Source organism: Gorilla gorilla, chromosome 16 (assembly GCF_029281585.2).
Source record: "Gorilla gorilla gorilla isolate KB3781 chromosome 16, NHGRI_mGorGor1-v2.1_pri, whole genome shotgun sequence".
In the NCBI taxonomy this organism is placed as follows: Eukaryota; Metazoa; Chordata; class Mammalia; order Primates; family Hominidae; genus Gorilla; species Gorilla gorilla.
This window is the reverse complement of record NC_073240.2, coordinates 93,118,716-93,140,011: the sequence shown is the minus strand read 5'-3', so window position 1 is coordinate 93,140,011 and position 21,296 is coordinate 93,118,716. Positions and strand designations below refer to the sequence as shown.

Here is a 21,296-nt window from a genome sequence, read left to right as displayed (position 1 = left end):
CACAAAGACATTCATCACCTAAATGCCCAACTAGCCAATTCCAGCATTTCTAGATTGACAAAATAATATGCAATTATCTAAAATGATGTATATTGTTTATGACCCAGGAAAAACTTTATAATATGCCAACTGATAAAAAGCAGGTTTATTTATAGTACGGTTTTTAACTAAGCAAAACGATATACAAAGAAAAAAGGCTGGAATACAATATACCTAGCTACTGACAATAATTTTCTATAGGTATCTGGATTACATATTATTTAGGTTTTCTTATTACATTTCTGTTTTTCTCAATGTTACTAAAATAAGAATACGTTATTTAAAAGAAAATTGAGCTAATATGCTTCCAAATTAAGAAGCAACATGCTAGAACCCAGAAAGCCAATCCATACATCACACTGGGGCAATGGCCATACTCAGGGCTGCCTCCAAATTAATACAAACTGGCTCTCCTCCTGCCTGGGGCAATGCTAGCACTTCATGCACTTTGAGATGAGCCACTGGAGGGGGTCTTCAGGAAAAGAAGAGCCCTGCTGGTTTAATTCAGGACTGAAGAGGTTGCTATTCTCAGCTCTATAAGATGGATCACATCCCAGGCTGAAAATCAGGTTCCAAGGGCTCTTGTCCAAAGATCTGCTCCTGTGTTTAAACAGGTCAGTCATGTATCCATCTGTGCCTTAATTTCTACATCTGGAAATGGAGATGCTATGACCATAAGGATGAAAAGGGCAGCATTTACTGATCCCCACCGTGTACAGGACACCTGATGTTCATGGAAAGCCTGGCCAGGTAGACCAGACCATTTTACTGAAAAGGCAAAAGTCTCAGGGCAACTGGAAACTCATCCAAAACCCAGGAGTTGTGGAGGGGCCAGGATTTCAATTTCAAGACTGTTGGGCTCCAGAGCCCACAGAGTCTTGTCCAAAGGTCACCCAGGCAGCAGGCACAGCAGTGATGCCATGAACCACAGGGCATGAGTTATGAGTGGCTGCGAATGAATGAGAAACACCTATCAGCCCAGGCAATACGGAAGCACCAGATAAGAGCCACAGGCTGTTTCCTAGCAGGTTGCTAAAAACACACTGAAAATGGCATGTGACCAGCAGCTGGGGAGAGGGAATGGAATATGGCCAAAACAAATTGACCACTTTTATAGTGCCATTTATTTTAGAAAAAGAAATTAACAAAGGAAACTTCAATATCAATGAAGTTGCAAGAATATAATGAGCAATGCTTGCTCCCACGAGAGATGGCTTTTTAATTATTTTTTCAGATGAACTTCAGTCACAGTATATTTGATCCATACCCAATCCACGTTCTTTGGAGAGTTAAAACACATTTTACCCAATGTCAAGTTAAAATAAAAACTCATCAGAGGCAAATAACTCTTTGCTCCCAGGGCTCTGAAAGGAAATTTGGTTCTCTTTGGTTGCTGGCCAGTATTCGGGGGCCCTTTGTACTAAACAAACACTTGGCAGATGAAATCTGAGAATTATTCTCTTTGCATCATTAACGGAAACACGGAGGGCTGCACTGGGGTTCAGGATAAATGATAAACAAAGAAAACGTGACACATTTTTGTGTCTAATACGTGTGCCTCCTGAGTTAGAGCACTTGTTCTGTGTATTCAGGCAAACAGCAAAGCCTCCCTTCTCAAAGAACCCCTTTCCGCTGGCCAGCTCCCATTCTCTCCAGAACATCCATCCTCAGGAGAATCTGCCAGCCCGTCTCTGTGCCGTGTGTGTGTGTGTGTGTGTGTGTGTGTGTGCACGCGTGTGTGTCTGCCTAACACACACAACTCAAAATTATCTGGTTTCATCTTGATCCCAATCTGCATTCTTAAAACTGCATCATCCACATTTGATACAATTACACAGAACTATACACAGACACACAAATGAGCACATATAAAACTGGAGAAATCTTGGCCGGGCGCAGTGGCTCATGCCTGTAATTCCAGCACTCTGGGAGGCCGAGGCAGGCGGAGCACTTGAGGTCAGGAGTTCGAGAGCAGCCTGGACAACATGATGAAACCCTGTCTTTACTAAAAATACAAAAAAAAAGTAACCGGGTGTGGTGGCAGGCACCTACAATCTCAGCTACTCGGGAGGATGAGGCACGAGAATCACTTGAACCCAGGAGGCAGAGGCTGCAGTGAGCCGATGGCGCCACTGTGCTCCAGCCTGGGTGACAGAGTGAGACTTCATGTCAAAAAAGAAAAAAAAAAAAAGAGAAATCTGAATAAACTTTATGGATCATAGCAATGTTAACTTCCTGGTTTTGCTACTGTGCGACAGTTACCACGACATCAACAGCAGGGGAAACAGGAAGAAGGATACAGGGGACTTTCCTGTATTTTGCCACAACTTGTGATTCTATAATTTTTAAAAGTTATTTAAAAAAAAAACTATATCATCAGTTCCTCAAGTACTTAGAGAAAAAAATGACAATACAGCTCCTTACAGAAAACTTTTGGCAAAGAGGCAGGAGTGTAGTCTTGGTTTGGTACTGATCTCTTTGGTGTCTGTTATGGGCTGAATAGTGTTCCTTCCCCCAGATTCATATATTGAAGCCCTAACCCCCAGTACATCAGCATGTGACTGACTATATTTGGAGATAGGTCCTTTAAAGAGGCAATTAAGGTTAAATGAGCTAATATGGGTGGGTCTAAACCAATCTGACTGGCGACCTTGTAAGAGGAGTAAATTGGATACACAGAGAGACCAGGGATGTGTATGCAGAGGGAAGACCACGTGAGGACACAGGTAGAAGGCAACCATCTGAAATTCAAGGAGAGAGACCTCAGAGGACGCCAACCCTGTGGCACCTTAATCTTAGACTTCCAGCCTCTAAAACTATAAGAAAATATCCTTCTGTCATTTAAGCCTCCCAGTCTGTGGTGTCTGCTTAGGGCAGCCCTAGCAAACTAATACAACGCCATATCCCACATTCCCCATTCATCTGATTTTGTCCTCTGGTAATGAGCTCCCCAGCCCTTGGCATCCCTCTTAAGAAGGAAGTATGGTAGGAAATCCCATCAAGCATGGAGCAAAGGTCTTAGCTCAGAAGAGCTAACTAAGCTTTAGATACCCTCCACCTACCTATGAAAGGTTAGGGCTCAACTATTTGGGGAGCCATCAAAATATGGAAGAGGGATAGGGATTTTTCATGGTAGATCCAGAGGGCATAACCAGAACCCAGCGTATGGGAAGTTGTAAGGTGGCCTATTTCTAACACAACACTTAAAAAAACCTCCTAGTGGTTACTGCGCTTCAAAAAACAGAATGAATGGCATGTGAAGGTACGGCGCCCACATTGCTGGAAAGAGCTGAGCGAAAGATGCAACAGATCAGCTGCTCCTGCCCCAGATGTCTAAGGTCTGATTTGCAGCCATCTCAGCTCAAAGCACTATGAAACAGGGGTGCAACCTCTTTACAGAACTCAGACCTGAACCGTTAGCTAGGACCACCTTCCTCTCTCTCCATCCTACCTCCAATACTCCATTCTGGCTCTGACACTCATTCTCCATTTCAGCAGCACCTCTCTCCTTGGACTCCAGACACACTGCTGTCTTCCCACCTTCCTGGCTCCTGCTGCAATTTGTATGCCCAGGAGGCTTCAGGCTGTCTCGTGGAATGGCCTGGCTTGCACCTGACTCCCTGGACCGTGCACCACCCTTGAGCTCCCATCCCAGCCTCGTGAGCAGATCCCAGACATACCTGAAATAAGCGTCACTTTCAGACCCTCAGCCCAGCCCTATCCAGGTAAACGAGCTTGGGTAAGTTACTCAACCTCTCGGAATCACAGTTTACCTATCTGCTTTGTTTAAAACAGCAAATATTTTAAAAATCCATGTCCAACTACAGAAAGTATTAAATATTATCGTATATATTCAGAAGGGATTATATATGCAGCAGTGTCATAGAATAGTAACAAAGAAATGCTCATGAAACAGTAAGAGAAATGAAATTACACAAAACATCATTTATCTTGAACACATTTTCATAGAAAAGCATGTTAATGCAGAAGAGAGAACAGAATTGTGTACACCATAAAGCTACAATATTCTCTAATTATTCTTTTTCTACATATTCAAAATTGTAAACAGTGAACATGTAATGCTTTTTAACTAGGAATAAAGTTATTTAGAAATCTTTAGTACTCCCATTTCACCTTTTCCTCCTTGAAAAAAAAAAGGGGGCAACCTAATGAAAGGGCACAGTAAGTCCATTCCATCATCCTACTTACACTTTCATAAAAAGCAAATACGACTTGTGTTCTGAACTGAAACAGAAGGACAGCTAAGAAAACTGGGCTAATGGAAGATCACAACATGGAGCTAGAGGCATGACTAGACTCCCAAAGAATGGATTCTCGGACCTCAGTAGGGGCCCAATGGTCTCCACTGCCACTGCGCCCATGTAGTCACTCTAGGAACAAAGAGTGCCACGTGCCACCCACGGGTCACCGTCTGGCTGCACTGTGAGTCCGGGTGCCGCATGATGCTGCAGTGAAAGCCTGCCAGCAGAGCCGAGAGTCCCCATTCATCCAGTTTTGTCCCCTGGTAATGAGCTCCCTTGGCTCCCTCCCACAATGGAAAGGACTGGCTGAAGAATGGTGCCAGCCAGAGGAGCCCCTTGTGAATAGCCCATCCAGGAATCCAGGAATCTGGCAGCGGCTCAGCCACAAGAGGCCAAAGCAAGTAAGTCATTTCAGTGGAAAATATCGGCTTGATTCAAGATGGAATGCTTCACTTTGCCCTGGGTTGTAGTGGAAGCTATGACACGGCCACCGATGTACAAACAGCACCCATCTAGTGACCCACAATGCGGGTGACCCGGCGCAGGTGTCATCACCCACTGATCTGCAGCCTGAGCCGTGCATGTTGATCATTCTGTTCCCTGCTGACACCCAAAGGGAAGGCTCAGCTCAAGAACAAGCTGGTGTTTTACACATGCCATATTTAGAATCCTTTCAATCTCCACTATAGTATCACGATTTAGGCATATGACCAGACAACTGGTTGTGGGCCCCTCTCTAGACCAGCTCTGCAGGAGCTGGAACCAGGGGTACACATGTTATTCCTCCCCGATGGATATACATTTACACCTACAGTCCCAGCATCAGTCCCTGGAGACTTTCCTCCTCTTCAGGGAGTTAAGAGGCCAGAATTTTATATCAATCCTGTTCAGTGGGCTACCCCAAATACTGTGAAGTAAAGTTAAGTGGCTTCAGGAACTAGTGCCATATTAGAGGAGATAAACTCTGAAATATTCTCACTACCACAAACACTTTTTTTATAGCTCATACAATAAATAAATGAACCAGTTATACTCTGCATATGCTATGATCTTAAATTATACCTGGAGAATAAACCACACATGGAATAAAAGGCCACCTATTGAGGCCAATCTATGCAAAAGACTTGTCCTCTCCTGATCCCAATAAACACAAACCCATGTAAACCAGTGCAGAGAGACCCAGAACTATCATCTCCATGGCATGGGCTACGATGTTTTGGAATCTGGCCATATGTAACAGAGCCACCAAGATGCTCATATGTCATGCAAAGAGACACTCCCCCAACTCAGACTTATCACAGAGGAATGGGGTGACCAAATAGAAATTTGGCTGAATAGTTCTTCCTACCAAAGACTCAATGCAAATCCCACAGACAAGGCCTCAGAATTCAAGAAGGCCTCCTGCCTCAAATGATCAGCCCTACTGTCCACGCCTCCACCTCCCACACCCCCATGTCCCAAACCAAAGTGCTTCCTCACCATAAAGCTTTTGGCACATTCAAACCAACCCTCACCCAGTGTGGGGAAACAGCACAGCTTAACTCATCAGGAGACACTTCCAGAAGAGGGTTCAGCGACTACGGCTGGAAGCCCCAGGCAGAAGTGATACAGCACTGTTAGGACTTCAGGGGTGACTCTGGGGAGAAATTTTTCTACTTGATTCTATCAGCAGAGACAACAATTCAGGTTTTCACTCCCCATTTCATTCCCTGTGCTCTGATTGATCTACTTCCTGTTATTCCTACTGGAAAACAACTCTCCCAGAGCCCTAGGGTGACATCAGTCAAGTCAGAGGGTGGACCTCAGGAGACCTTTGTGGCTACATGCTGTAGTCCATGATCTGGTGTGCAAAAAACTCACATGGAGCGGCTTTCACTCAAGACTTAAGGCAACGAAAGAAAAATGATTACCTTAGTTTCCCTCCGCCACCATAACCACTCTCAGGTAATAAAGGAAACCCCTAACAATCTCTGGCCTGAGCCGTTTTCTCTTCCCCTTTGTTCCATAGGTAGGTGGTGACTAGGCTCACTGGTGCTCCATCCTCTGAATGGAGAGGCGCATTCCTTCCACCTTTCCTGCCCAGAGCCTGCTCACAGCCAGCCAGAACATCCGCGTGCAACATACGTGTTCAGTAAACACGTCTACTCCAAAGCTGGGCCAGAAAGACAGAGAGAAAAATCTGCATTCCAGTGTGTCCTGCTTCCAAACCGTCCTATCTCAGCAAGCTTGAAGCCTGGCAGATAGGAACCTTTATGTCAAATCCAGTTCAAATTCTATTTTCACTTAAATCTCCATAATATAATTAACTTTCTACCTCAAGGCACATTGCTTTTGGGAGACATAAAGCTTCCCTGGGAAGAGGTAATTTTTTCAAAGCTTAGCACTCAGTGACTGGGGATGTCAGAAAAATCCAGCAGCTGGCAGGAGACAGAATTATACTTTGTAAACAAGGGATAGAGATGTGGGGCTGGCCAGCCCTCACCTTGCACGCAGCCATCCAACAGAGCCCACCGCAGCCACTGAAAACACTGCCCGCCACGTAATAAACAACTTGCCACTCAGATGATTCTTAACTCCCACGCACAAGCGGTTTCCATCCTTCCAGTATAAAACATCAGAAACTCTGACCGTGAAAAATAACTTTTCAAAACACAAATACCTTATTTCTCTCTAAATACCCAATTCCCATGCATACTTCCATTATTGAAAAAATTACCGGAAGTCACCAACTTTGAATGATGCCAAATGCTGGCAAAGCCATCACCTCTCCTTTTGAGCTGCAACAGGACAATGACCAGGACATCATTCTGATTCTTCAAAGCTGGAGTTTCCAACGTGTAGACCCCAAGTATACCTTGGTGGCTAATATCAGAAAGCCCAAAGTCCACATACACACCCAAAAAGAAGAGATAAACATACAACTCCTCCCGATCATGTTTTCCCACTGAAGCAGTGTTAGTGATCTAGCCCCGTGGAGCTCAAACTCGGCCGCTCACGGGAACCACCTGGGAACTTTTAAAAACGTCTCAATGCCCAGGTTGCACCCCCAGGCATGAGTATTTTTCAAGAACACTAGGTGTGCAGCCAAGTCTGAGAACCAGTACTCTGGCAAAATCAAAGTCCACCAGGCCACCTTTTATCCATGGTCAACACACCCTGGTCTCTTGCTAACACGGCTGGGGCAGCTCCTACCTATATAGAGCGAGGAGTCCTTCCTCCGCACGTGGTCGTCGATGTAGGAGACGCCCAGGGGCTGCACAGGGGTAGCACCGATGCCCAGGAGCACCTGGGCCCCAATGAGCAGCAAGTACATCATGTTGGTAGCCGTCCGGTTGCGGCAGATGAGGTCGGGGTCGGGCCCCTCGTCGCCGCCCGAGCCGTTGGCTGCGCAGACGTCGCGGCCCTCGGCGCCCCAGCGGATCTCGCCCGCCTCGTACTTGTACTGGTGGGTCAGGAACTCGGGCAGCGCCGACAGCAGCGCGCCCAGCGCCATGACGATGCCGCCGCAGCCGATCAGGCGCGGCCGGTGCCCGCGTGCCCCGAAGTAGCTCACGAAGAGGATGAGCGCCAGGTTCCCGATCTCGAAGCTGCTAGCGATCACACCCACGTCAGCGCTCTGCAGGTTGAACCTACGCTCCAGGGTGGTCAGGACGCTCACCTGAGGGGGGCAAGAAGAAATGTCAGAGCCAATCCAAGAAGATGCCCAGGAAGCCTCTCCTTCCCGCCTGACAGTGCGCTCTGCCCATCCCCCCCAGGACCCTCCCACCTGGCCTCCGGTGCCAGGTGCAAAAAGGCAGCTGTGTAAATGCCTTTTAACCTGACGAATCAGAAAGACGTTTATTTAGTATCATAACCCTAATTCAGTTAACGAATTCACTTTCCCAGTAGCAACAATGTTTTTTCTGGCACCTGTTTCCATCCTGAAAGCTTCTACCCTCTTCCGGAAACACTGCATTCCCCACCCCCACAGACCTCCACCACAGACAGCCCATGAAAACCTATAAAAGTCCTGAAGTGCGCGGTTTGCACACACCCCCAAGTATATACTAGGGATAAAGTCCATGCCAGGAAGACAGAGGAGCCAGGAGATTTTCCGCAGGAGGTTAGCAAAGCCTATCCCCCACCTCAAAATAAAAACAAACTTAACAAAACCCAAGTGGCAAAATGGACAAGCTAAATCAGCCCAGCGGGGTAATCATTTGCTCTTTGCTTCTGTCTGGAAATTTCCAGTGTACATTTCCCTAGAGGCCATCAGATAAATACACCCCTGACTGTTCTAAGCACTATGACCCTGCCAAGTACCCTCCAACTGAATATTATGATTTCCCCCGTTTTTTTGTATTCTTGTCTGCCCTATGTTTGTTAAATATATACCGAACATCTGCTGCTTGCCAGGCAATGCCCTAGACACAAGAGAAAAGTGATGGAGAGAGGACATCTGGCCTGAAGAAGCCATCTAGCAAGAAGGTAAACATGTACCTAAGAATAACACAAAGGGATTGGAGGTGAGATGTGTGATGCAGACCTCACACTAAGGGGACCATGAGGAGATGCATTCTTACAGGGCTTCTTGAAGTGGTAAGAAAATGAGATGGCTACCCTCTCCTGCTGTGTGCAAATTCCACGCAGGGTGCTATGAGCAAGACAAGAGTCCTTGTCATGGGAGATCTGACAGCTGAATGATGTCCTTGCTGACTAGGGAAGAACACTTCAGGCAAAAGGAACAGCATGAGCCAAAGATGGGTGGCATGATTTCATCATGGAAGAGAAAATAGTTGGGGCCGGGAGCAGTGGCTCACACCTGTAATCCCAACACTTTGGGAGGCCGAGGTGGGCAGGTCACTTGAGGCCAGGAGTTCGAGACCAGCCTGGCCAACATGGCAAAACCCCTTCTCTACTAAAAATACACAATTTAGCGAGGCGTGGTGGTGCATACCTAAAATCCCAGCTACTTAGAGAAGGCTGAGGCAGGAGAATTGCTTGAACCCTGGAGGCGGCGGATGCAGTGAGCTGAGATCACACCACTGCACTCCAGTTTGGGCAACAGAGCGAGACCTTGCTTCCAAAAAAAAAAAAAGGAAGAAAATAGTTGGAAAGGTGGGGTGAGAACAAATTGTAAGGAGCCACAAATGCCACAGGGGTGAATTTAGACAATCCCAAGCAATTAGGTAGACAGAATACAGATCATGGAGGGAAGAAAACCTGGTTTGAACCCGTTATTATTTCCTTAGCTCTGTGTCCTCAGTCATGTTACTCAAACTCTCCCAACTGGATTCTATGAAACAGGAATCATAATATCTAATCAGCAGGAGGGATGTGAAGATTAAAAATAATGGATGAAAAGTCTGTTAGCACAGAGCAGCCTCTCCCTTCCTACATGGCAGGAATGCATGGAGAGAGGCGGCAAAACAGAGGCTCTGGGGCCAGACCACCTGGGTCCATCCTGACTCTGGCTGACCTTGACCAAGTTACTTTGCGCGTTAGTTTCCCCATCTGTAAAAGGGGGGATAAGAGTGCTACCTCATAGAGCTGGTGTCAAGAGTCAACAACACATACATGTAAATGCTAGGGAAGGGTCAGCTATAACCATTATCATTATCATTTATCTGTGAGCACCGGAGAACAGCAAAGGTTAAATAGTGTAGGGGTCACACCAGGTGTGGTGAATGGAGGGTGGAAGAAGGCCAGCAGTGAAGACAGCTGGGCCATATTGAGAGAGGGGAGAAGAAAAGGCCACGTCAACACACTGGCAATGGAAATGAACAGGAAAAGATGTAAGAAGCATTTTAGGGCAGAGTTCTATTTCAGGGAGAATGAGCTGGATCTGCTGACCAACCGGGTGTGTCTACTAAGGAAAGGTCAAAAAGGAGAGTCATATGGATCTAACCTTCCTCCAAATCTACAAATATGGACACTGTTGTAAACATCCATGCATCTACAACCTCTGCAGTGTCCAGATACGTGTATCTATGCACATATAAACATACGCCTGTGCTAATTAGCATGCTTCTATTCAATTTCCCGTTACTAAAAAAACAAACAAAAAAATGCTATAGCCAGGTGATTCCTCCTAGCCTCATTTTCAAACCCACATATTTAAACAAACTCCTTGAGCCTAGTGGTTCTCAATCCTACCTGCAGATTGGAGGCACTCGGGGAGCACTAAAAATTTGAGAGGCCTGGTCCCACCGGGGAGGTTCTGACTGAACTGGTCTGGGGAGTGGCCTGGGGGCCCTAGGATGCTTTCAAAGCTCCCAGGCGATTCTAATGGCAGTGAGCAGCGCGGGGCTAAGGCCATGACACCCATTACTGGGGGTCTCTCTTTCAGCCCTGGCCTTCGGCAAGCTCTGCAGAGCAGGGTTATGACATCTGTGACACCCTCTATCTCTGGCATTCTGATCCCAACTCCTATTTCTATTGTGCTTTCTAGCCAAGTCAAGGCCAGCTTGCAAATCACTCAGCCCTAGTTATGTGATTAGACTGTTACTTTTAAAACACCAGGTGTTTGCCGCTGTTCAGAAACGAAGTTTAGCTAGTCCTGGCATCATTCAAATGGCTTTTAAATACTGCCAAAGAAGTTCTGTGTGAAGGGTCTGGGCAAGTAAAAACAAATTCATTTATTTACTACTTTCCTTCGCAACACAAACAAACATACAAACATGATGGAATAAATGATTTACCAGAGGTTTATAATAGGTGACGCAATGTGGGAACAAAAAGGAAGGCAGCCTAAAGACCTGGGAGGTAGGGGGCTTTGGGGAGCCTCGCCCAGGCCTTTGTGTGAGTCTTGAGAGAGGTCCAAAGGGGACTGGATGCAGAAGTGGAAAAGAACATGTCTGGGTGGGGTCCCCTAGAGAGTCACCCCCGGAGAGGCGGCTGAAGCAGTCTGGTAGGTCTTCAGCTTTAGGACCCACCATGAGGCTGGAGGGTAACAAAGTAGGGCGAAGGGATAGAACAGAAGCTGTATCTCATTTTTGCCATGATGCCTCATGACATACACACAAGACAACAAATCTGAAACATGACAACTGCTCCATTTCAGCAGGTGTGCTGTGTCATAAAATATCATGCAGGTGTGCACACTGATGACAGATAAGGGTGATGGGGACAGAGACAGCTGTGGGCAAAACAAAAAATAATCAGTTCTTTTAGAGACAGATAACGCCCGTGCCTGCAGCTCTTGTCCTGGCTCCCACCTGCTCTTTGCAGAGCAATGCACAGGGGTGACAGGAAGTAATAGGGCCTTTCCCTCCTTGACCTGTGGCCTTCTGCTGGGCTGCAATGCCAGTCTGGGTCAACAGTTAAGTCATGCAAAGATTCTGAAATGATGCTTTGTGGATCAATTAGATCAGAGGCTAATGTTTTCACTCATTTAAAACACAATTTTGAGAAGACAAAGTATGCATGAGGCCATAAAACCCACTTGTGGTCTTTATGTGGCAGTGAACAACCCAGCCTGAGGAAGAGCATGTGGAAGGGAATGACTGCCTTTACTTAATGGGTAACAGGACTAATGGAGAAGGTCTTGATAATTAGAGAAGAAGGAGCCACAACTGCAAGAGGAAAAGGAAAGAGGAAGCGCCCTTATCCTGAACCAAGTGTATATGAAGTTATTATGTAAAGAATGCAGTATGTATCAGGCTTCTACAATGATCATTCAAAAAAAAAATCAGCTTGCATTTCAGAATGTCCTGGGGCACTTGTTAAAAATATAGATGTCCCGGCCGGGCGCGGTGGCTCACGACTGTAATCCCAGCACTTTGGGAGGCTGAAGCAGGCGGATCACAAGGTCAAGAGATCGAGACTATCCTGGCCAACATGGTGAAACCCCATCTCTACTAAAAATACAAAAATTAGCTGGACGTGGTGGCACATGCCTGTAGTCCCAGCTCCTCTGGAGGCTGAGGCAGGAGAACTGCCTGAACCCGGGAGGCAGAGGTTGCAGTCAGCCGAGACTGCGCCACTGCACTCCAGCCTTGGTGACAAAGCAAGACTCAGTCTCAAAAAAAAAAATCTAAATATCTATATAGATATAGATACATATATATAGATAGATATAGATATGCGTCTGATACCCAGCTGGAGATGAGGACCACTGACCATTCAGGCACCAGGCACATACTCACCATCATTCTAGAACCAAGGTTCTCAACCTTCATTGGCAGTAAAATTACCCCCAGAGTATGAGACTGCTGAACCCCAAGCCCAGAGTCTTTGATTTTGCAGGTCTGGGGTGGGGTCTAGACTATGCATTTCTAACAAGCTACCTGGTGACACTGATGCTGCTAATCAGAGGACCCCACTCTGAGTACCTCTGCTTTACTCAGCTTCCTCTTCTCAACTAGCCTTCCCCCATTCCAAAGATGAAAGAATTTAAGTTATCTACAAATTGAAATTATCACCTCCTCATTTCCAGTTCATAGAGACACTGTCTCCTCATGTGGGAAATGTTGGGATGCATTTCTGGGAGCCTCACCTTCTGGAAAGTGCTGAAGTCACACTAAGGCCAACTGAAACTATGAGCACTTAGCCCAAAAGGGAGAGCTTCAGTCTATGTTGCCATAGGACAGGACACATTCAGAGGCCACGGCCAAGTATTCATGAGCCCATCCTCACCTTCAAAAGGTGCCAACCAGGGGCAAGGTTATCAGGCATTCACTTAACAAAAAAACACTTATTCTTAGGGGCAGGCAGCAGCAACTCAGGGGCTCTCCCAGAGGTGTGTCCATCTTCTCACTCTGGTCTGGGTGGCGGGGCCTTGGCCTGAACTGGCATCACCTGAGCTTTTGAAAAACACCTGTGCGTGTCCTCCCACCTGCAAGACTGGGCATCTGTATTTTCAGAGTTCCCTGGGTGACTCTAACATGCATGCAGGTAGAGGCGTGTGCATGTGTATCAGGTGGCAGAGAGGTTGTGCATGCATGGATGTTTACACCAGAGCAGCCTGGTCCTATCAGTGTAAGTCTGGAGCAGGAGAGCCTCGAGTTCCCATCTGGCTTTGACAGCATTTGGTCAAGTCAATCTTCCTGAGCCTGTTTCCACACCTGTGTGGTGGAGAGAACAATACTTGCTTCTGCGGACATTAATGAAGTCATACATCAGAGAAGCTGGCCCACAGTAGGTGCACACTAAAAAGCTAGCCACATCACTGGTGTGCATGCTCTGTGACTTCACTTCAAATTCAGTCCCACACAGCCAAGTGCCTGCTCTGTGATAGATGCAAGAAACATAACCATGATTAAGAGAGCGTGCTGCCTTGTAGGAGTTTACAGTCTGGGGACAGCAGAAAGAAACAATCTAACAATGGTACAGCCTGCAATAGGGTAACAGAGTGGCAGAGGGTTTGAGGGAGCAACAACATTCATTTGGCTGTGTGTGGAGGAATATATACCTGGGATGCAACAAAGATCAATTAGATTTTAATAGCTGTGGGAGGGGAGAGGCTGCCACAACATTCCAAGAGCAAAGATCAGTGGCGTCAAGGAGGCTGGCAGAGGGAGAGTTTAGACCACCCCTGGGGAAAGGCAGGAATATGGAGTGGCTTCAGAGAACTGTGAGTAGTCGTCTGAGATAAAAACAACCTTGAAGGCCAGACTGAGGCTTTGATTTAGAGGTCAATGGGGAGCGAAGGGAGGTTCTTGAGCAGGAGCCGCTCTTCTGCAGTATTAACCTGGCACTGCTGTGCAGGTATCAGGGAGGAGAGACTGCCGGGGCAGCTGTTTCCACAGTGCTGGGGAGAGAGGAGGCTTCAGCAGGCTAATGCTGGTGTAACAGCAAGGAAAGGCCCCTGTGGCAGAGCCACCTTAGAGATCCAGCTCAACAGAGGCAGCAACTGATTGGAGGTATGGAACAAACAAGGTGGAGCCGAAAGGTCCCTGCGAGAGTCTCACCTGGCTCAGTCTGGAGCGCTTGTGAAGGCTGAGAGCAGGATGCTCTGTGAGGCTGGGAGGAGCCCGGGAGTGCAGTGTGGAGAGCCTGCATTTTAAAGTCCTTCTGCTGAGTAGTGGCAGATGTGACAGAACTGAGCAGGCTCTTCCTGGGGAGCTTCGGGGAACCTATACCCTCAAACTGCACGCTCAGCAAGCAGCAGGGCCCATGTCAGGGAGCAGATGCTAAAAACAGTGCAGGAGATGTCAATCTCGCTGTGGTCCTGCAAAAACCTGTGGTTTTCCCAACAGGGGTTCCTGAACAGGGTCTGGCATACTTTCTCTGTAAAAAGCCAGTCAGTAGATATTTAGGCCATATGGTCATCATAGCAGCTACTCAACTCTACCACCATAACACAAAAGCAGCATGCATGGACAATATATGAACAAATGGAAATGGCTGTGTTTCAATAAAACTTCATTTACAAAAACAGGCAGCAGGCCACATTTGGTCCATAGGCCACATGTAGAATGCCAAACCCCTGATCTCTATAAATTCAGCTTGGGAAATCACACTATTCCCGTGCCTGGCAATACAAACACTGGCCATTGGTAAGTATGTGAAGCACTCCTGTTGCCATAACAGAAAAGTCATTCCAGGCACAATTTTAATGCAAGCTTTTTGGGTTTCTTCGTTTGTTTGTTTTGTTTTGTTTTGTTTGAGACAGAGTCGCGCTCTGTTGCCCAGGCTGGAGTGCAATGGCGTGACCTCGGCTCACTGCAACCTCTGTCTCCCAGATTCAAGCAATTCTCCTGCCTCAGCCTCCTGAGTAGCTGGGATTACAGGCACCCGCCACCACGCCAACTAATTTTTGTATTTTTAGTAGAGATGGGGTTTCACCATGTTGGCCAGGCTGGTCTTGAACTCCTAACCTCTGGTGATCCGCCCACCTCGGCCTCCCAAAGTGCTGGGATTACAGGCGTGAGCCACCGTGCCCCGCCAAGTTTTTTTTTTTTTTTTAATTCCATTAAAGTAATTTGCAAGATAACTTCAGTGTTCTGTCTGATGTGCCAAGGACATGTCTTCCTGTAGTAAAGTGGTAGAAAGAGACTTAATCACCTAAGCCCAGAAGTCATTTCCCCATGATGAAGCAGCAGCAGCAATAGTGTGAGGTTTTGTTTCTCATCTAGACAGCAGCTCCTTGGGGTGAGTCATTTACAGTTCTAGGGAAATGGCACACAAAATGCATTCACTTGTGAATTCCAGGATCCTAGATCTGCAGAACCAAGTAACAGAAGACGACACAGGATCAGCCTCTTGTCATGGCTATGGTGGCAAAGAGAACACCCACCTCATGTGCTGACTAGAGAAAAGAGACATTTAGTCAATGAGGTTTTATTTCTTGTGGAATGATTTAGCCTGGATCATGTTCACATATAAATGGGGGCCATTTTAAAACCATTTTTCTTTAAAAAACAGAGTAAGAATCATATGGAGAATCTCATAGACACAGACTCTAAACTCCAGTCTACACCAAAAGCATCATCATTTTAGGGGGCAAGTTGTGGGGGTGGGGGTTACAGTGGAAAATGTGTGAAATTTTGAGTTTCATATTAACTGGGTAATATGAGACAAGGCACTTAACACCCCTGCAACTCTCCTTTCCCTTCTATAACATGGAGATAACAATCCCCCCTTACAGTTTTGTCACAGGGTCCAAATGAGGGAGAGAAAGGCTCTGCACACCTGCACGTCACAGTTATGCCTGGGGTTGTGCGTGGTGGCTTTCCTCGTCCTTGCAGCAGGATCATGAAAGCTGCTGGCTCTCTCTCTCTGGGCCTCTGTACTGCCCTCTCTACACCTGGGTCTTTCATAGGGGCACTATCGTTCTCTCTGATCACCTAGTCTGCGAGTGAGAGTCAGCCTGGCTTTCCTTAGAAAGGCTTCATTGGAGCTGGGCACGGTGACTCATGCCTGTAATCCCAGCACTTTGGGAGGCCGAGACGGGCGGATCACCTGAGGTCAGGAGTTCAAGACCAGCCTGACCAATATGGTGAAACCCCGTCTCTACTAAAAATGTAAAAAACAAAATTAGCTGGGCATGGTGGCACATGCTTGTAATCCCAGCTACTCAGGAGGCTGAGGCAGGAGAATCTGCCTGGGAGGCAAAGGCTGCAGTGAGCCAAGATCATGCCACTGCACTCCAGCCTGGGTGACAGAGTGAGACTCTGTCACAAAAAAGAAAAATAGAAAAAAAAGAAAGGCCTCCTTGGGCCAGGCACAGTGGCTCATGCCTGTAATCCTAGCACTTTGGGAGGCCAAGGTGGGAGAATCATCTGAGGTCAGCAGTTCAAGACCAGCCTGGACAACATGGTGAAACCCCATCTCTACTAAAAATACAAAAATTAGCCAGGCTTGGTGGCGGATGCCTGTAATCCCAGCTACTCGGGAGGCTGAGGCAGGAGAATTGCTTGAACCCCAGTGGCAGAGGTGCAGTGAGCTGAGATCGCACCAGTGCACTCCAGCCTGGGCAACAGAGTGAGACTCCATCTCAAAGAAAACAACAGAAAAAGAAAGGCCTCCTTGGTCTGTCCTTTAAGACTCCGTCTCTGCCATCGCCTGCATTTTTCTCTACTTCACTATTTGCACCTTCCTCAGGCTACTGTTTCCTCTATACTCCATTTCCTAGTTTCTCTCATCTCCCTTTTCTTCCACTCTTTCCTCTAAATGGCCCTAAAGTAAAACTGAGGCAAATGTTATTATTCCTTACATTTAGTGAATTTTTATGTTCATTGATTCATTCTGAGAGTATGTAACATTTCACGATTGTCTCTTTAAAAAAAAAAACACTCAATTTAATTGCTTCCTACTCATAAATCTCATCATTGATTTTTCTCTGTAGCTCTTTGGTCCATCATAGAAAAATAAAGACTCTCCATCCCTCCTGGGTACAGTCAACTAATAGAATTTTCTACCACTCAGGATCGGAGCTTTCAATTCATTTCCAGATATTTTTGCATCAGACTATTATTAATAGTTTGTGTTTCACACCTTTAACACACCAACTTCTGTGGTGCCAGGGCTCTTTTATTAGAGAAATTTTAAGAATAATGATTTCAATGATTTCCTCAGCATTCAACAAAAATGTACAGAGGACCAGACATATTCTCAAGACAGAGATCTTAGTCTAAGGCCCTCATTTGATTTATGCACACACACACGCTGCTATACGCAGAACTGTTTTCACTGAATTGGGCTTCTTTATATGCCCTAGGGCCCCGGCTTCCTGTCAAATGCATTGAAAATCCCTTATTGCAAAGCCGTACCATGCCAGGGGCTGGATATGCAAAGTTCGATAAGACCTGGTCTCTGCCCTCAACCAGCTCACAGTATCATGGAGACAACAACTATGAAAACAGGGAATTATCATAAAGGATGAATAAAGTTTCTCTCTACCGGAATAAAGAAAAACACACAATCAGTACCCAAAGAAATAGCACATAGTTGGTTAGCCCCTAGGAACCGAGGAGACAAGTGTCTCATCAGAGCAAGCTCTGGAATGGGGGTATCATTAAATACAATCATATTGAACATTTGTTATTACTTATGCCAAGTCCAGTATGGAGCGCTTTACGTATTCTGACACACTTACTCTCCACTATGACTCCATGAGGCAGAAATATTACTATCCCATTCTACAGATGAGGAACCTGAGCCCAGAGAAGATAACTATCCCATTGATGCCACGCAGTTAAGGCGCACAGCCAGGATTGACGCCCAACCCCACTGGTCCCATAGCACCCAAGTGACCAAGCACTGTGCCCCTGCGTCAGCAAGGTGGCCCGACCTGGGGGTGAAGGCTAATGGGCCTATCAGCTAAGCAGGGGCAGCCACAAGCAAATTGGTGACCAAACTTGCCCTAAAAAGTAATGATAAGTTTAGTTATTGTTAAAAGTTATATAGGCCGGGCGCGGTGGCTCACGCCTGTAATCCCAGCACTTTGGGAGGCCGAGGCGGGCGGATCACGAGGTCAGGAGATCGAGACCATCCTGGCTAACACAGTGAAACCCCGTCTCTACTAAAAAATACAAAAAATTAGCCGGGCGTGGTGGCGGGCGCCTGTAGTCCCAGCTACGCGGGAGGCTGAGGCAGGAGAATGGCGTGAACCCAGGAGGCGGAGCTTGCAGTGAGCCGAGATCGCGCCACTGCACTCCAGCCTGGGCGACAGAGTGAGACTCCGTCTCAAAAAAAAAAAAAAAAAAAAAAAAAAAAAAAAAAAAAGTTATATAAGGAGGAAAAAGAGTTCTGAGGTCATATGAAATTTTTAAAACTCTGGGTTGAACAAAGAGAAATAGTTTTCTTTACAAGACTTTTATAAGTTTTCCAAATGGTAACATTTACTGTCAAAAATCCATCAAAATATATATTATGTAGCATTTCCTGAAACTCCCTTGACCATGTAACTTAAAAAAAAAAAAAAAAACAACTAAGCATCCCTTGAAAACATATATACAGGCTGCCATCCATTTCCACAGGTCCATCCAGGGATTCGATCGACCATGGATCCAAAATATCTGGAAAAAAATAAAAAAAATAACAACACAGCAATCAAAATAACTAAATTAAAAACCAATAGTATAAGAACCATTTATACTGCATTAGGTATCACAAGAAATCTAGAGAAGATTTAAAGTACATGAGAGGATTTCATAAGTTAAAGTCCAGTGCTATACTATGTTCTTTGACTGACTTGAGCTTCTTCAGATTTTGGTATCTGCAGAGGGCTCTGGCTATCCCACAGATACCAAGGGATAGCTATATATACTATCAGAAACATTGGTTTAAGGCAGATATGAGATATTTTTAAAATTAAGGTCTAGCAAAAGCTCTGCTTCTCCTGGGAACTAGTTCTACTGTTTCTCTCACCTTAGCTACACCCAACCAAAGTCTATAAATAATGTGATTATAGCTGTACTTCCCTGTTTGCTTTGGTTCCCAGGAATCTCAGACCCAAGCCTGCAGCCATGCGAGAGCAATGATGTGGAATGTTAGGGATGAGCGTAAGCATCTCATTTCTTTTTTTCTTGGCCTTCAAATTCTACTTGTAATTCCATAGGACTGTACTGCTTACAACCCATCTCTACCAGGTCAGGGTACAAAATCATTGTATGTAAATTCCTCAAGAGCAAACCATCAGACAGGTAGGGTTAAATCCTAACTATCAAGATAACCAATTTCCACCTAATTATATCCTCTCTTGGAAATGAACCTCCATAAATACGCTAATAAAATAATATGATTACCAAAGCTTGTGCATGCAGGTACGGAATAAACACAGGTCAGAACAAAATAGCATCCTCCTATATGCAGCATTAAAAAGCTTCCAGAATAATAACAAAGTCCAATTTTAGTGTCAGAGCAGTGAAGAAAACAACCACGAACCAGAAGAACTCACCTTCCCCGACCTGCCTCTGCCAGCTTGCTGCTCTGATCGACCTGTGTGTCCTTCTACTCCTATTTTAGTGTATCTCAGGCACAAAACACCCTCACTGGCTTCATCTGAGACACACAGTGACTGATCACAGGACCAACGGATATTAACTGCTAATTGGATGTTGATATGATCTAGTCCATTCCTTGCAGTCTACTAGGAGGAACCGGAAGCCCAGAGGAATGAAGCAATTTGCAATGGATCACGCACATGCAAATGGCACACCTGACGCCCAGTTTAATTCTACTCCCCCAGTGTTAGGAGAAAAGTAGACATATCACTACTTGGTCTCACTCCCCCAGGAGTAAAACAGTTTCCTACTTGTTGGATGCACAGTATCTGGTCAAGGTGCTAAAAATGCTATACTGATAAGTACCCAAATAAATACCAAAAAGTGTACCTGTAATTGACCAAAGGAGTAGAGAGGTTAACATCCGTGCATGATGTAACAGCAGTGCCTCTTCCTGCTGAAGCTAAACGTGGGACCCTCTTCAGAGGAAGGGGAAGTGAGGGCATGTGCTGTGGGGCACCTCACCTCCACCCAGGAAAAGCGTGGCCCTCCCTCCTGCTGAACACAGATCCCTCTACCCAACCCACTCCTTCCCATCTCCTGAAGACCTTTCTCCATCACTGTGTCCTGTTTCCTCCTCTTCACTCTCACCCTCTCCACTGGCTCCACCCCTACCCTCTCCACAAGCACAACCGATCCTCATCCATGTACAACAACAACTTAAATTCAACAATCACCTTTCTTGTCACTGCCATCCTCCTTCAGTCCTTCTGTTCAGAATCATAAGAAAGTCCCCATTTGCTGGGTACACCTCAGTCAAACCCATGTAAGCAGATTTCACATCTATGGCTACCATCTTATGGCCATGCTGCCCTGCTCCTGAGCACAGAGCTGGACACGTGGTGGCTAAGCCAGAATCACTGCATACAGCTGCGTAGGACATATGCCTCCCTCCACAAAGGCATCCCATACTTTGTTCACCCTAGCTGTGTCCACTGGAGGAAGAGGCACCAATCTCTCATTTGCTCGATGGCTCTGTGTGGGTGAGAAACAGCTGAGGTTGGTGAGTACACACCATAAGACCCCCTGCTCTCCCACAGCTCCCCTACAACCACTCCCTTTTGCAAAAATACCTAAAAATCAGCATCCTCGCCACATTGTCCTGTCCATTCCTGAAGTGCCCGAAACAAGAGAGCTTCTGAAATGGTGGCAATTGTGCTAATTAACTTCTTGGATTGGAAATGCAAGTGTACAGACCTCATCTCAAATTCAATGGCATCTGAGCAGCACCAGGCAATTTGGGCAGTTCCTAGAGCTAGGAGCGAAAACACACTGACCAACCTTTGGCCTCAACGAGGCACCAGGCCATCTGTTCCTCAGGTCCCCTGCAGTCCCTCCTCCTCGCATCTTCAGTTACTCTGAGAGCTGTCCTCATTTCCTCCGTATGTCAAGCATCACTTAAGAAAGATGATCTGAGAATCCAATGAGCTGACTATATGCAAGCCACCAGACCAAGGATGGTGGGGCAAGGTTTAAAGTGCCAAGTAAGATACAGTCCCTGCTCTTGCTGCACCAAGAAAAAGAGCTAACATATTGCATTTGCAGTAACAAGCACCGCTGCTATCAC

General features: G+C 46.2%; 1 protein-coding gene across 15 annotated transcripts in view; it reads right to left on the bottom strand.

Moving 5' to 3' along the window:
* Window positions 1-21,296, bottom strand: part of SLCO3A1 (solute carrier organic anion transporter family member 3A1) — a 325,592-nt gene that overhangs the window by 254,919 nt on the left and 49,377 nt on the right. For 14 of the 15 annotated variants that reach the window (XR_008672246.2, XR_008672245.2, XM_031002267.3 and 11 more), the window contains one exon: window positions 7,494-7,959. Coding sequence is in view for 13 of the 15 variants with exons in the window: in XM_031002267.3 (XP_030858127.1) it covers window positions 7,494-7,959 (466 nt within the window). In the remaining 2 variants the exon portion in view is untranslated. Of the gene's footprint in view, window positions 1-7,493; window positions 7,960-15,287; window positions 15,405-21,296 lie in introns of those variants that run through there. The other variant, XM_019011108.4, reaches the window with a different exon arrangement.